The sequence below is a fragment of the Atractosteus spatula genome, chromosome 7, assembly GCF_055471065.1.
Source record: "Atractosteus spatula isolate fAtrSpa1 chromosome 7, fAtrSpa1.hap1, whole genome shotgun sequence".
Classification (NCBI taxonomy): domain Eukaryota; kingdom Metazoa; phylum Chordata; class Actinopteri; order Semionotiformes; family Lepisosteidae; genus Atractosteus; species Atractosteus spatula.
The window spans coordinates 47,804,291-47,822,022 of NC_142712.1; the positions used below are offsets into that span (position 1 = coordinate 47,804,291).

General features: G+C 36.8%; 1 protein-coding gene across 1 annotated transcript in view; it reads right to left on the reverse strand.

Annotated features, from left to right (window-relative positions):
• Window positions 1-17,732, reverse strand: part of LOC148831203 (WD repeat-containing protein 72-like) — a 77,641-nt gene that overhangs the window by 52,535 nt on the left and 7,374 nt on the right. The window contains exons 8-13 of the mRNA XM_088921446.1: window positions 16,123-16,268; window positions 15,596-15,653; window positions 15,171-15,312; window positions 14,432-14,671; window positions 12,615-12,835; window positions 8,282-8,477 (exon numbers count right to left, since the gene is read on the reverse strand). Coding sequence (XP_088777572.1) covers window positions 8,282-8,477; window positions 12,615-12,835; window positions 14,432-14,671; window positions 15,171-15,312; window positions 15,596-15,653; window positions 16,123-16,268 — 1,003 coding nt within the window. The remainder of the gene's footprint in view (window positions 1-8,281; window positions 8,478-12,614; window positions 12,836-14,431; window positions 14,672-15,170; window positions 15,313-15,595; window positions 15,654-16,122; window positions 16,269-17,732) is intronic.

Here is a 17,732-nt window from a genome sequence, read left to right on the forward strand (position 1 = left end):
ATAATAGTTCAAATGGAAGGTTCCAGGTGAAATAAGATGTCTAAGCCACTCATCTAAACTGTAGTTCACAAAATATTTTTCCGAAATGAATGAAAATGTTAACTGTTTTAGAAGAGAAGAAAAGTATGAAGTCAACATGCAACAAAGGTTACCATCCCTAGAGTTTATAATTGTAATAATGTTGCACTTCAAACAATTCAAAAGATTAGAGTGTTCTGAGAACACCCGTAGTTAGTAGTGTAGTTCACTCTGGTGCTTAAAAAGAAATTTCAATGCTGCGTTTTTCGATTCCTCCCATGGCTTGATACATGAATGGGTTAAAAATGTACGCTGATAAATAAAGAAAACAATCGATGACACTCAGAAGGCTTTCCTTGGCCCTGTATAAAAATCAGGCAACCCAAACAACACTTGTTTAGTTTGAACTAAGTGATTTCCTCATGGCTGGGTGCAATGCATAGAGGTTGGCAATAAATCATATGTTGCTATTGATTAACTTACACAGCTTTATGGTAAGATGTTGTAAATGTCATGTTTTAACTTGATGGTGTTTGATATAAATACAATTACAGTATTTGCTCAGGTAAAGGGATTATGTATTACAAATAGAATTCAGCAATTAACAATTATTCAGCAATTAAGCAATTATTTATAGGCCATCATCTATTTGGCGATTTACCTTGAACAAACATTTTTCTAAAGACTGAGATATGATTCAAGAAGTTAAGAAACAACAGGGGGGAGGGAGGAATTAATTCAGAGTGATCTAGCAAAGAAAAATATGAAACAGGGCTTGTTTAAACTGGACATCCAGTACAAAAAGGAATTTAGTAATGAGTAGGTAGCTGATTCTAAGTGAAAAAATTGCTTATTAGGCAACAAATATTAGAATTCTAAACCAATAACTATATAAAAAGTTGGCCTTTTTACATAACGGAAAGGATTGCATTAATTTTCTATACTCTATAACACTGTGCATTTCAACCCCCACTTCTCAGACAGAATTGTATCTTAGTTTAATGTTATGTTGAGTGATAACTGATCTCCTCAGTTAGACTACACATAACATACAGTATGTAACATATTATTTTTAATTTATGTTATGATTTCATTGTTTTCCAAACTGTACCATGCCTACAAACAACATTATAGATCTTTAAAAACAGAGCAGAGCTACCTGAGTCACTGAAAACTCTGGAGTCAAGAGAAACATAGTGTATTTATGTAAAATAAAATGCCGTTGAAGGAGGATACATCTACAATTGGTTCAGCACAGTCAAATAACCTTGATGATTTATATATTTTTCTAATAAAGGACAGCTAAACATTTTAATTGCATTAACCTAATTGAAAGCAACCTAACCTAAAATTCAGCTTTTATGCATCTTCATGACTTATTACTTTTCAAGGCACAAGTGTATTCTGAATACCCAGTAGGATGTACAGTACAGTCATCACCATCACTGAACGTGTAGAGACTCAAGTATTTGTTCTTACCTATAACAGCTGGTCTCGAGACATTAGTCTAATTGATAGGGAACCTTTGAACAACTAACAGGTTGTGCTATTTTAGCAAATTAGCTTTAAACATGTTAAGCACACACTATAGATCTAAACCATTCAGGAAATGCTTAACGCTAAATAGGTAGGCTTTAATTTAAACCTTATCATGTTGACATTTACAAGTTGGTTACAGGACATGGCCAGATAAGAAGCAGGAAGCAATAATGCTATATCAACAGCTTTGTGATCTCCTTATCACGTCAGCTTTAAGCTGCCCTTAAAAATGCAAATTGTGTTTAATTATTTGGTTATGGTTAACAATAAAAATCTGTAATGTCCATGTTGGCATTAGTATTGGGACATAACAAAGGGAGACATACTGTATAGTGTCTTGCAGAATTGTAGTTATATAAATCAAGTTTTTCAGATAAAGGTTTATTTTTTAACTGCATGACTTTTAACTATGTTTGACATTTAAATTTTAAATAAATTGTACTGTGTCCAGTGCTACAACCTATATTTGTTAAATTTATCAATTTAACAATTTAAGTCCTACAAAGGTTATGGTTTAGATGTTAACTATTTTAAACATATTTTATTAATAGTTTAATTATATTTTAACCCTCTTAAATGCACTCTTATCTTAAGGATAAGCATTTAGTATTAGTGTTTAGAAGTCACTAATATGTTCCAATTTTCCTACTTGGTAAGTTAAATACACAATGAAAATCTCAGACTGACTGTAAATGCTTGAAGGTTATAAAACTGCAATAAAATACCCAGGCAAGCACCACATACAATTTGAAAAGAGTGCCAAATGAAACGTATCAGAGAAATAAATCCGGTCATCACCAACAGTGTTTTTACTAGTTTATTTCAGAACTCATAAATTAAGATGGACTGTCCACTCAGATGCATCCATTTTCTCTTAAATCAACTGCATATCTAATTAAATACTGTAAATCACTTGAGAGCAAATTTAATTTATAAAGACAAGTTGAAGAATGCTCCTAAAACATCATGCTATGAAGAAATGTATATATTTCATGTAACACATCACTAAAATTAAAAGAAAAATCTATGGTAACACAAAACCTTCAACACTACACATGTACAGGTAGGTGATATATATAACAAACAGCAAGGATCCTGCTGTCTAACATGATCGACCCAAATAAATGGATCTATTTCAGTTTCCATAACAACTGGCTTCACATACACAGCACAGCCTCCTAATATTATGTATTTGTCTGGCACTGACAGCCAGCTCTTTTTAATGCCATCGCAGGAATGAAGCAGGCCAGTTCCTCTTATAATGGCAAGGCTGGAATTACTACAGCATGCTTTGGACATCAAGTAAATATCTGCATCAAGAACTTATGCAGAAATGGAGAGAATGAGACAGAGGTTTTGCTTACCCCATATTGTCTGGATTTACTGTAGGATGACACCCTTAGAGCTTTGTTTAGGTTCGTCTTATTAAAGTAGGGAAGAATGTTGTCTGAAATATCAGAAAAATAGACCAAAGCTGCAGACTTTTACAAAGCGTGTAGGTTTCCAATAGAGTTTGTGGAAGGAAAAAAAGAGTTAAGTGCATATTAACTCAAAAACCCTTGATGATTACAAAAGGCTCACCCTCTTTTCCTAAAGTATTAAGGAAATGCAAAGGACAAGATGGTTGACCATTGCAAGTTAACCTTTAGTAAATGCTGGTATGATTGAAGCAGTGGTGCCCAAGGAAGCTACACAGACACTATGACAGTGTCTGCGCTGACAACAACTGCATGGAATCAAAATAGGTAATGTTATCTTAAGTCAAAGATAAAGTGGAAAATGGTAGCAAATAAAGGATTCTGTGCATTGTATAAAAAGCAGAGCTTAAAATAAAAGCAACTAGTCTGACATTGAGCTATTCACTCTCTTGAAGCAATGGTCTACACAAACACCATACAGGGACACTGAGAAAAGAATGAACTTGGAAATAAAACGTGAAAATCAGTGAAATTATAGAATCTAAGTACTGCCGTCTGCAACAGAATCCATTTGGTATGTTGCACAGAGATACAATCCATTCACCCCTTCCAGGAGTTAGGCAATATATAATATTAAAGACATTAATACCAAAACATTAAAAAAAATGAAAGGCCTCACAATCTGGAAGGACTCCAGCACATATAACCAGAATTTTGCCCTGTACTGTATGTCACGATAAAATATCACTTTCATTTAAAACATTCAAAGTATAAGAAAAACAGTGAAAGTTAGAGAAAGCCAAACTGCTCTGACACTTGGTAATAAATTGCCAGAATACACTGCTGGATACTGACCTCGGATTTCTGTCAAATGGCAAAACTGATGATCAGAAGTGAAGGCAAATTCATTCTTTCAAAGACCTCATTTAGGATTACACTGACCTTGTGTAACATTTAGGGCTGACACTTTTATTGATTAGTCCTAGCAGGTAAAGTCATGTGTACAGGGTACTGTCTCTTATGAAAGTTCCTTTAACAAAATAAAAATTATATAACTGAATTTACAGTAACCTTAGTTCACATCTACCTTACCTTTATTTCTGCTCTTATAATAAGTTGGTGGTGGCAAAGTGGTTAGCATTGCTCCATTACAATGGTGTGGCCCTGGGTTCAATTCCTGTGGTCCTGTCTGTGTGAGGTCTGAATGGCCTCCCTGTGTTTGCATGGGCGTACTCTGGGTGAATTGGCTTCTGGGAAAATTGGCCCTTGTGTGAATCCATATTTGCTCACTGTCTGAAAGCACCTTAAAAATAGACTTGAAGCACAAAAACTAGAACAGGAGGCAGAGCACCTCACTTTGTCATGCTGTGCATTCTGCCAGTGTAGTTCATCAGGAACTGAAATTGATGGACTAATTCTGCATTCCAGTGCTGAATATGCTAAAGTACTTAACAACACAATTCCTCAGAAATGAGAAGATTGTTTCAAAATGTAGTACAGTACTCTCCTAAAATTTGGCATTGTAATGTAAAAAACTTGCTTATACAGTATCTTAATTTTTTACCTAAAATGTGAATACACTGTACGGATACCTAAAAGATTAAAAGAAAAAAATAATTTGATCCTACAACTTAGATGTTTCTGTCAATCTGGTTACCCATGGACTACATAAGTAGCTACTGTATATACAGTATACCTCTGCTCTGCACATGCTGGGTTTTAATCATAGTTGCTCACAGGCTCAGAGTCACTTTCTAGAGTCTAGACAGAGGTGATCTAGCCTTTGCCTCTGCCATTGCTCAATACCACACATCTACAGTAGGTTTCAAGAGGGATGATGTCAGTTCTGTAACATGCTCAGTGCACTGAGCTCACTGGGCTACTGTTTCATATACAGTATTGGTTAGTGGGAGATGACTGCACTGAGCTCTGTTATACATTCAGTACGGGTTAGTGGCAGATCACCATAATGCTAACCCTACTGATCAGATGGTACAGTAGGCCTTACAGTGTGGAAATGTTTCAAATACAGTGCAGGTCTAAACGCATCTGGTATTTGAAATTGCTAATTAAAAATGTTTTAAGTTACCATGTAAGTGGTGGTTTTGACAATTTGTAAGTGCACAATGTTGATGCAATGTGTAATTAAGAGTCAAGTACTCAGTACCTCCATTGTCCCTTTTCCATCCACTCTGTCCTCAAATTCACATTGAGGTCTAACACCTTGAAATTCACAAACTAGAGGCTGAAAACCCCAACTGTAAAATCTCTTGGACGTGGTAATATTTTGATTGCTTAGTGTACAGTAGTTTAGGCATTACTGGAATATAACTTCGGCAGGATACACAGGAAAGCATTCTAAGCATGTCTTAATATAAAAGACAAAAATATATTACTTTAATCTCTCCCATCATAAAAAGTAGCTATTTAATGGCTGCTTCTGCACATTAAAAAACAACTGCCTATGGACTGTACTTTGTTTTTCCTGTCTAACACATTGGTGAAACAAGTGCCAAGCAATTAATTTAAGTCCATTATTAACATTACATTCATCAATTAGAATGAAATAGAGCTACAGAAACTAAAGTGCGCTGAACAAGGCAGAATTTTACTTTATAATTTGAAGATGGGAGGGCTGTAAATTTTACTCCTCTTAATAATTAATTATAAGGAGCTAGGTTTTTTTTTATTATGGATACGATAAACATCTTTGTTCTTTATTTCATGCAATGTCAGCACAGCTGCCCCACACTTTCGAAAACTGCACTACGGAGAGACTGATGTAAAGTGTACTGTGCTTTTCATGATGTTCAGCAAACAAAAACTACATTGGTAGAACATACAGTATTCAGATCCATATCCAGCACAGGTCTACCTTTTCACACAAAAAATAAATTAAAATGTGCTAAGACCTGGAGGAAATTACATTATCATCTTGTAGTCTGATCTCTTCAGATATCAGAAGCTAAGAAGGGTTAGAATTGATCACTATTAGAATAGGAGGTCACCAAGATAAACAAGGTCAGTGCTGTAAATGATGCAGGTGGACCAGCAGGTGATTTCTCTTCTCTCTAGACCTGAATTTCCCTAGCATAACCACTGTGAACACTGTGCTGTAGGATATCCCACTCTTTGGATTAGACGTTAAAATTAATTCCTGTCTACTTGGTCCAATATGGCATGATACTGAAGAAGAGCTGAGGTTCTATCTCCTGTATTTGGACAAAATTACACAACCTGGTCTAAATAAAGATAATCATTCCTATAATTCAGGCGGGGATGTCACTTCTCCACCTGAGCTGCTGTCCAGTGGGGCTGCTGATATATTTTGGCTGCTGTGCCCCCTGAGTGGGGGCTTCACTTCATGGGGGATGAATCAGGTCTCCTTCTACATGTAAAGCTCTTTGGGATTCTTTGAGACGTAAAGTGTTATAATGTATAATAAGCAAGTATTCTTTTAAATAACCAATATGATTAATGGCTGTTCCACTGTCCTCTACACTCAACATTACAATGTCAATCACATTCTACAAATGTGATTTTATAGGGGTGCTGTGTGATTGTATAGGGGCAGTACAGTGGCTCTGTGGCTAAGGATCTGCACCTGTGGCTGGAAGGTTGCCGGATTCGTAGCCTGCGGCCAGCAGAGGAATCCTACTCCATTGGGCCCCTGAGCAAGGCCCTTAACCCCAGCTGCTCCAGAGGCGCCATATAAATGGCTGACCCTGCACTCTGACCCCAGGATTCTCTTCCTATCTGTGTGTTTAATGGAGTATGCGAAAAGACAAATTCCTTATACAAGAAATTGTATATGGCCAATGAAATGATCTTATCTTCTATGTCCTTTAAAACATACAATTCTGTAGCAGAGCAACTGCTGGGAGCACGGGTGAATCACCAAGGGGTGGGGTCATCTTATTTAGAGGAGCCGTATTCGTCAAGTTCTCACGAGAAAGTCACTGAATTGGCTGCACCTGGAATCTCTAACTCACTATAAAAGCAGTTCCTGAGGCAGTCAGGGGTTGTCTTTTACACAGATCCTTATGGTTAGGAAGAGCAGTGAGCATACGGAGAATATGGAAATTAGAGATCTTCTTGTACAACTAATCACAGAAAGATTATAGCTACGTAATATTGGTAGCAGCCTCTGTCATTTTCTGGGTCGGTACGCCTGTAAACAAGAAGGCTGTTGAATGAGGCTCTTGCCACTGCTGTCAGCGGAATTATACAATTACAGTTCATGTGGAAAATCCCTTACCGTGCTATCAGAAAGGGGAATCTTTCATGTCTGATGGCAGCGGTGGGTCGCTCACGTTTTTCTTCGGGCTTGAGGATAATTTTTGCTGGATTAGGAAAATGGAGGCTGCTATTACAGCACTGATACGGGCAGTTGTGGTGCAGCAAGAACTAAGAAGACCCAACAAGAAATGAATGACCCCTTGGTCACCCATGATCCCAGCACATGCTCTGTTACAAGTACATAACTAACCAAACAACGTTTATGTGGTAATATTATAAAAAAAGTTTAGGTAATTCATACAGATACAAATGATGCATTTTATTATATGTAAATGCAATGTAATTCTGCAATAACTCCTATAACAAAAAATGAAAAAAGCATACATACTGTAACGGCAGCCATAGTGCGCCAGAACGCTCACCACACATCAGCTATTAGTGGGGAGGAGAGCAGAGTAATGAAGCCAATTCATAGATGGGAATTATTAGGAGGCCATGATTGGTAAGGGCCAATGGGAAAGTTGGCCAGGACGCCAGGGTTACACCCCTACTCTTTTCGAGAAACGCCCTGGGATTTTTAATGACCACAGAGAGTCAGGACCTTGGTTTTACGTCTCATCCGAAGGACAGCGCCTGTTTACAGGATAGTGTCCCCATCAGTATACTGGGGCATTAGGACCCACATGGACCGCAGGGTAAGCGCCCCCTGCTGGCCCCACTAACACCTCTTCCAGCAGCAACCTTTTTTTTTCCTGGAGGTCTCTCATCCAGGTACTGACCAGGCTCACACCTGCTGAGCTTCAGAGGGTTGCCAGTTATGAGTTGCATGGTGATATGGCTTCTGGCTGTTAACATTAGTTAAACATTAGTTTGTCACACTATACCAACTGTGCTGGCTAGCATGGTCCTAACAGAACACCATGTACAGATGCTCATGCAATGCCTTTGTGTTTTGAGATACTGAAGATATTGTACTAGTCTAAAGAGGGTAATGTTTACTTTGCTCCTGATATTTCACTGTCAAAAACTCAAAAACCGCCAACATGAATCTGTTAGAGTTTACTCACCACTCTCAATTTCCCAGACGTACACCGATCCATCCACACAGCTAACAATAAGAAAGTCTTCAACAGGGCGCCACAGAATTGCATTCACGGAAAAGAGATGTTTCCTGACATGCAGGATACAGGCAGGACCATCAAGGTTCAAGATGGCAATCGAGTTATCAGTTGCCAAGCAACAGACACGCAAATGGACTTTAGGCTGAAACACAAGAAATAATTAACCAGAAAATATTATTTCTACAATATACCTTGCTTTAATTAATAAGAATTTGCTGGGTTTAGTTTAACAGATTTAACATTGTGTAATGTGAACATAATTATTTTGAGTGAACTAAAGTGCAGAGAAAACGTTTACAAGCCCCCCTAGGGTGGTATATATTCTCTTAAATATTACACATAAAACATAGTAAGATATTCATGACAGTCTTAATAAATATAACATAAAGACATAAGTTATCAACTGTTTTATTAACAAAAACAGTAAATCCAACAGTAAATTTCCTCGTGTGAATCTCTCCCTCAGATTCAGTACATGGTGGCAACTCCTTGAGCGGTAGTACAGTATCATTATCTACTATAATTTCCAGTAACTCTTTATCAGTCTTGCTCAGCAGCTTTTAGGAATTTCGGACCATTCTTCCTTGCAGAACTTCAACTAGGTAACATTTTAAATTCTCCTTGCATGAGCTGCTGGCTTCAGGTCCTTGCATAAATTGGACAATGGAGTTTAGGTCTGAATTTTGACTTAGACAATCTAAAATGTTAAATTTGTTGTTCAGTCATTTCATTGTAGTTCTTCTTGTATGTGTAGGATCACTGTCTTGCTGTGGGCTAAGCTTCAGTTGACAACAATATAACCTCCCATTTTCCTTCTTGAGAATTTTCTGATAAGACATCAAAGTCACGACTCTGTCAATGATGGACGTGAGGCAGCAAAGGAAAGCCACAACGAAGATATTCCCACCAATGTGCTTGAGAGGCAGGTTGAGGTTCTTCTGTTTCTTCTTGTGGCCAAAACCTGACAACGTTTAACTTGTATGTAGGTAGACTATTCTTAAATATATTTCTGGATTTTCCAGGTGTTCTTAGGCAAACTTGAGACGGGTTTCAAAGAGCACTGATTTGTTGATGGCATTCCTAGCCGCATGACAATTGATAGTCAGATTCCACTAAATTGTACAGAAAACCCTGAGCTGCAAAAAAGGTTGTACACTATAAACAGCCAAAACATTTGGAAAAAAATGAAAATAGGTGGAAATTATCACTCTCCAAAAGTTCACTTGGAACCCAAAATGTTCCTCAAAAGAAAAAAAAGTCTGAAACAATTGTTACGTCCCAGTGTGTGGTCCATGTGTGTTTTGTTACTATGTTCCACACTTCCTGACCTTGATTGTTCTCCCTCCCCCATTGGTCCATCATTACATCATTGTTTCCCCAACAATTGACGTCATCAATCAGCTTCTTAGCCAATCAGATTGCAGCTTATTTAGTATATAAGCTGGAGGTTTTCTGAGTGAAGGGACCTTTCGTTTGACTTTGGTCCTGCTCTGCTTGACTTTGGTTTAGTTTCGCTTGTGGTTTTGCTTCGGCCTCGTGTGTGTGTGTTTTCTTATAGCTTTGGCTTTGTTGGTTTGTGTTTTCCTCGTACTTTTGTTTGTTTGTGTTTATTATTTATTTTGCCATTACCTTGCCCTAACGTGTTATATGTTTAACCTCTGTGTTCTTTTCTACCCTGTTACTTGTGTCTACTCTCGTTTTGTATTCATAGTTCACTTGTGTATTTGTGTGAACTTTTGTGTATAGGATTAGTTTAGGTTGTCGGGTACATTCTACACACATAGTTGATTTTTGTATTATCACACTAGTTTAGTAAGGGTGAGTGCCGTTTGTCTTGTATGGTTTTGGATAGTCAGTGAAGGTTAGCTAGGGTGTTTGAAGACGCCGAAGACCGTGTGTTTCGGGTTTTCTTTTGTAGCTAGGTCAGCTTTCCCTCACTTTCATAGTCAGCTCCATTTTGTTTGTTATTTTCTTTCCTTTGGCACCACTCTAGTTCCCTACCCCTGTGTGTTATTGTGTCTTATTTCGTACAAGTCACTTATTGACCTTAAAATAATCACTTTTGCACCAACCCTTGTTGTCAGACTTCCTGAGTCCTTCACCAGAACCCACCTGCATCCAAAAAGTATCCTAAATGTTACACCCCTTTGGCCCTAGACACTTGGGGTCGTAACACAATCAAAACCATTGAAAAAAGCTCTTGGAAATTAATTGGCTTCAATAATATATCCTATTTAGGCAATTTTCCAATCAGCTAACAAATGTTGAAAAAAGAGAATAGAAAGAGTGTGCATTTCAGGCCACTGTTGGATAAGTGTTACAGGAACCATTAAATGATGACTCCAGATATACATCTAGTTGCCCATTAAGTGAGAAAATTAAAAGCATTAAAAGCAAGTAGAACAGATTTTGATCTGAGTCATTTTTGGAGTAGAATTATGGAACGCTGCAATGTAAGAAGGAGGCAATGAAAAGTGTCCAAAAAAAATGTTGCAGATAGGAGCAAATTATCACTCCACCTAATGTTACCTCAGGACCCAAAATCCAGCACTGAGCCTTAGAAATGTCTAAGTAGTGTGGGAACGCTAACCCTAACCCTAGCTGGGGTTTCAACAGAGCAGTCCTACAATAAGTCTCAGAAGCCCTCCAGTCATCATATTTGAAAATGTTCCTCAAATAAAAAAATATGAGTCTAAAACAAAGAAAAACACTGAAAAAAGCTTGTGAATATTGATCGGATTAAAAAATATATCCTATTTAGGCAACTTATCAATCAGCTGAAAAATGCTGAAAATACAGTATTGAAAACGCATGCTTTTCAGGCCACTGTTGGGTAAGGGTTACAAGGACCATTAAATGTTGACTCTGGATATACATCTAGTTGTAAGTCAAATGACAAAATTAAAAGAGTTCATCCAGTAGAACAGGTTTTCTTAGAAGTTTTGATCTGACTTAGTTTTGGAATACAATTACTGAATGCTGCAATATCCAAAAAAGGGACCAACATTGTTCGAAAAAGAAGTTGCAGATAGCAAATTATCACTCGTCCTAAAGTTCCCTCGGGGCCGATAATCAAGCACTTAGCATAAAAAATGTTTAAGTTATGTGGGAATTCTACCCCTATCCCTAGATTGGGTTTCAAATGAGCAATTCTGCAACCTGTCCCTAAAGCCATCCAATCATCAGATTTGAAAATGTTTCTGAAACCACAAAGTATAAGCCTAAAATGATTGAAACCATTAAAATATGCTCTCAGAAGCTTATCTTCTTCGATCATGTGTCATCTTTAGTTAATTTTTCAATCAGCTGAAAACTGTTTAAATTGTATTTAAATGATAGTACCTTTCAGGATAGTGTAGGGTTAGGGTTACAAGAACCAAGAAATGTTGAGTGCAGTGATACTTCTTGTTGCACTTTTAATAACAAAATTATGAGTGTTTATCCAGAAAAACAAGCTTTTGTACAACTTTTGATCTGACTCATTTTTGGAATACTATTACTGAATGTTGCAAAATACTGTAGGACCAGAGTACTCAAATCTTTCCTTGTTTTAATGTTACTCAATTATTTAACTACCTTAATTCCAATTATGCCCTTAATTGTCCCACATATGCTAATAATGCTAATTTTCTCACATCGTACACTTATTCTTAGTTTTAAATTAATCGTAATTTTAAGTTTTGTTTGAGATCATAAACATTTGATATTGGTAAATGTTTGATAAATGAAAGAACATTTGTTTAAGTCTGGTTATGATTAGACAAGGGTACCCTGGTAAGACATTTTAACATCCATTGAGGGTACACAAACCTTCGCGGCAATGCATGTAAAATATAGTTTGCAATTCTAAATTTATTTAAAACAGAAAAAAATCACAGTATTATTAAAACTTGTTGTATAGAGTTCTTAATAATACTGATAAGTACAACCTGAGATAAGCTAACAGCTCTACCAAATTAAAGAGTGAGTTCTGCATGATGGCTATGTGAACCGCTACTCCAACTTAGAAGGACATTTTAAAAGGGAAAGGGGACCTTGAAGAATTAAAGAAAATACATACAGTATCCATCCTCTTTCCTGCTTTGGGTTAATTCCCTAGTATTTTATCCCTTTTACTTTTTTCTTGCTTTACCCTTTTTCTCAAGGTTTTTGTGCGTCATGGCAAAAGAAACATTTGCAAGCAACATTTAAATCATTCTGAGGCGAGGTTGTGAAAAAAGAAAAATCAATAACAATTTCCACTATCAAAACAAATCATTTCTGTTTCTTTGGAACTTACACTGCATTCCTCTGAAAGTACAAGAAGTTTCTTCACTGGTCCGGCCTGCAGTGTAAATGTATGCAGAATCTCTCCTGTTAGCAGATTCCACCAGATGACACAGGAGTCTTGACCTCCCGAGAGCAACCAACTGGCACCGAACCTCTCAGACTTACAGTATGGGTAGAGGAGAGAAGTGACTGCACCACTGTGGCCTTGAAGAGTCTTAAGAGGCTGATCATCTGAAATGTGAGGAGAAAAAGTAGAGTGAGGCATTATCAAGCCAGCTGCTACCTCCAAAACAGATCCAAAAATCAGTCAGATTACACTGAAAAATAAAATCTACTAGAAAAGGAGAGGGGAATCCATATTAACCTCTCTTAAAGTGTTGCAGTGGAAAGGGAGAGAAATAGAGAGGGTTTCAGTGATTGACAAATGTATAACTCTTAAACTCTTACATCATATCATTCAAATTTTCTTCTGAAGACAGTTTCTTGTCCTCTACCATATGTCATGAGGGCAATGATGGCACATTTGTGCACATGGTTTGGGAGTACCCAGAAGTTAAGTTTTGGAAAAAGGTCTCTTTTGGTGTGTCCATTATTCTAAATAGGGATAGTCTGCGTTTATTACTTTGGATGAATGAACATACTAATCTAGTTCTCTTACAGTGGCAGAAACATATCTAAGTGTCTAGTTGAAAGAAGTTTATGCTACATCGGAAGCCTCCACGTCCCCTTTCCTGGCCTCCTGTTTATTATTAATAATAATAATAATAATAATAATAATAATAATAATTGCTTACACTTATATATTTTTATGGAGTATTATATTTTTCATAATAATAACTCACATATTATTATGGAGATTTTGACTGTAGTGATCCATGTTGCCAGTAGGGGGCAGAGGAGGCCTGGGGTAAAAGTCTTGTTGCATGAGGGTAACGTTTCAATTTTAAAGATGTATTTAAATGCACTGCATGTTACACTGAATAATGTCTGCTAGAGACATTGTCATCACAAGTTAAAGTGAAACGTCTCATGGTGTAAATAAACTGTATTTTTATATTACAGTAATATTTTTTATTCTTTTTGGATTGTATATTATATATCACAATATATTAAGCAGTACTGTATGTAAGTGTACACAACTTTTTGTATTTTATTAAGAATGATAAATTAGCTATAAACATTTGCAAGAATAAGCATTACAAGATTTTACCTCACAATAACTGTATAGCCTGTGTTAATTTTAGAGGTTACAGTACATTTCAGAGACTGTATTAACATCAGGAAATGAGAACAGGCAACCAATTATCTGCACAGGAGCATTGCAGTGGCTCAAATCACTGCATGGTTTCCGAAACACATTTTAGACCTGCAGTGAAAAATGGCAATGCTTTATGATGACAAAGATAAAACGCTAAATATTGTACAAAGAGAAAAGAAGAAAAAACGATTCTGCAGCTTTTGCATTGTTGTTTATACTATATATTGTACTTCTAATAAGTGGTATAAGAACATTTTGGAGCAAGTATGGTTAGTAATGTCAATGCATAGAGTTTGTTGTGAGAACATAGGGGCAGAGCTCCCAGCAAACATTTCTACTTTCCTTTCCCATTTTTTCAATGTACTTTTCAGCTCTTCCCCAGGGACTGGAAACCCCTAAATATAGTGCGAAATGAACATCCACTATGGCGTGTGTCCACATATGCTCTGCACTCGAGAATGTATTTCACAAAAGTGATCAATGGATGCGAGACAAAAAAACTAACTTGTAGCTTGTAAAATCTCGTGTGTCGCAGCACAACTATTCAGGGATTAAAGGACATAACTCACCTTTTAATTGAGAGCTTCCCCCCAGCAGTTGTGCCTGGGCTGCCTGTAAAGCCAGCTTCACAATGATCTTGCCATTATCACAGCCACACACCAGCTGGTGGTAGCTGGGGATGCTAACGCTAGCGGTCACAGTTATCATCTCCAGGCCCTCAGAGTGCCCTCCGAGTGGCCCTGTGATCTCTCCAGACACATTCTTCTCCAGGCAGCCCTCAAGACGACACTCTGCACTTTCAATGATTTCTAAAACAAAATGTTGAAGCAGAAAAATCCTAATTTCTGATTATGGGAAAGCCGTACTGTAATTTCTGTTGCAAATGAAGAAATGTGCTTGTCACCGAAGATACAGAGAAAATGACAAGAAACTATATGACAGAGAGCTAAAAACGAGTGCTACCCATGCCAATTGTCAATAGTATAAGCATGATATTCTTTACAGGTAATGCAACATCCCATACAGTATTTGCAGACTAACATCAGAACAAGAAAAAACATTTAAGCCATGAGGAGAATTTGAAAATAGTGGCCAGTGCAATACAACCATAAAACAATTTAAAATTAACAAGCAACAAACAAAATCATAGAAAACAATCCAGCAACAATATTTTTTACAGTGTTAAAATATAGGTTGTTATAAACCTCAATGCAGAACAGATTTTGACAAAACCTTATGGTTTAATTACTCATATGATTTAGATCTGCAGTAGTTTTCCTTTTGATAAAGAAAATCTAGTATTTTTACCTTCTGGAAGGCCATTAGAATTTAACCTGGGGACATCAGGGAGATGCCACAGTGTTACTCTTCCCTGCTCGTCACCACAGAAAAGAATTTGGTAGAAAGGTTCCTTTCTTTCACTTAAAAATCCCATTACTGGTGCAGAAACCTACAGAAAATACACAAAAGCCACAGATCTAAATACCAAAATATCAGAAGTAAACTAAAAAAACAAACAATTATTCATAATAGAAAGAAAAATACCATTCCAAAACAGATTCTACTGATACACATAGAATTGATTTGATAATAAGTGTTCAAATTGAAGTATAATGTATTATAATTACAAAGAAGTGAAACATGCAGTTTTTCCCTTACTATTCTTTCAAATTTGAATGCCAGACATCATGAATTTGACATTCCTGACTTCTTTTCACTTGTGAGAGCATTACCTTTCTCTCTGATGTGTAGCACAGGATATGGGCAGAGATCTCCTTCCTGGTCAGATTTCTGTAGTATAAAGAATTTAGGTTTTAAGGGACCCCTGGTTACACAGAAAAAACCTCTACAATCCATATTAACAAAGTCATTAAATTCTATCATTTAAATGATAGGAAATTATTTTGTCAATCTAAGAGATCTGAATCTTTGCTTGCTAGTGCATTACAGGTTTATGGGAAAAGCAGTTACTTTTAATCTGCATGCTAATAATTGGTAGGTTGTAATTTCTCATGATGTTTTTCCCCTTTTTTTACAAAAAAAAAGATCTAGTCCCAGCTGCCCGGTTCTGCATGGATAATCTTATTTCTTCATCTCCTGCTGTTCTATACAAAGGACTGGTGCTACCAAGCTTGAGACAAATCTTTGAGCACTGAAGTGTTTTTGTTCGGCCTTTTGATCATGTGTGACATGGTGCGATTTCCTTTAATAAACCTCCCAAAGTTCATCTTGTACCTGCACTTTTAAAAGGGCTGCCCACCTGTCAGACAGCTGGTAGATGTAACTGTCTCTGTCCTTGGACCAGACGATGAGTCTGTTCGCTGGCAGCAGCTCTCCACCAGCAAAGCGCTGCCCAGCATTGCTCAATACCACACACAGCAAGGAGAAATCACTGTAATCATACACCTTCAAAAAGTAACAAAGCCAAATTCTTACTAACAGAAGCAATTAGAGAGAGATAATCATCTTTAGATACAAACACCGCTGTTGATGAAAAAACAAAGCATTTAACTTTAGTTGCAATTCAAGGAAAAACAATCACAAAAAGCATTTGTAAGGTTAATATGGCTGCAAACATGTAAAATGTGGAATTAAATACTTGAAGGATGAGGTGCAGATCGTGGAATAGTGTCCAGGCAGTACCAATGAAAAGATGTATATCTTGTTTTAAGTACACAATGCTACAACACACAACAGGAAAAAAATTCCTGAAAAAATATTTTGATGGGGTTTATGCACTGCTGATGAAGAAGTTTTTCATCTCTGATGATCCTTCACTCTTTCTGTAATGCATCGACTCATTCTCCAAAGGAGTTCGAATTAGTGCTTTTCTACTCTGTAATTGTTTCCTGTGGTGATTCCACTACATTATATTATTTAAATTATTAATGTTTTTAAGTTGTGTCCAATAATTTACTTTTTTGTATGCACGGAAACATTAAAGTAATGTGCCATTCATTTAGACCATAAAAGGTCCTTTTTTCAAATTTCCACCGTGATAAGCCTGATATGCACAGTAGATGTACGCTCTCATCAATCACAGAGCAACAGACTAGAAAATACAAGTGTTAAGTGTTAGTTCAGTGTCTTAAATGTTAATTGCTGCAATATGAATGAGGTGAGGAGTTCTCAGACCGAAATTTGTGCAGGAACATGATCATAGTATAGTACTAAGTGTACTCTACAATCACTTCAACACAACTAACAGAAACCAAATCTTCTTTAAAATCATCTGAGGGAATTTAAGACTGTCTAAAATCTAAATTCCGACCAAAATTACATTTAAAAAAAAACAGAGTACAAAAGAAAAATTATACCGTGTATCAGGTTTACATTTTCAGCATAGAAGTATCATCAAATACTATTCAAACATTTAAAACAGATATTGAATTTCAGAATAACTTAATTATATAGTTAGATTGAAGGAGCGAGATACAGAGTATTAAATCTTCTTCAAAAAATCAATTCACCAATCACTCTGAAAAGTAAGGTGGTTGAATCAAAGCTGTTTTTAACAGTGTAAGGCACAGAAATAATATGAAAGGAAGTGAAGAGAATTCCTGCCCAAAAAATCCATGCAAATACTATGAGGGTTGAATCAGAAGTATGTAAGATAGCAAAAACTGTTGCAGTGTCCAGAAGTGGTGTTAAGCTTCCACCTAGTGGCATTGAAGCAAAGCCAACAAAGTCAAAGCCAACATAGAAAACCTTTTACATGTTTCTCTCTGAAAGCAGACTGGATTTCTCCACTGCCACAATGAAGCACCCAATTCAGTGAGATCCAGCAGGCAAACAGTTTACAGTTCTGCATACAAAAACTCATCATCTGATACAGAGTGAGGCAGAACTGTCAAACACGGGGCTTTTCTA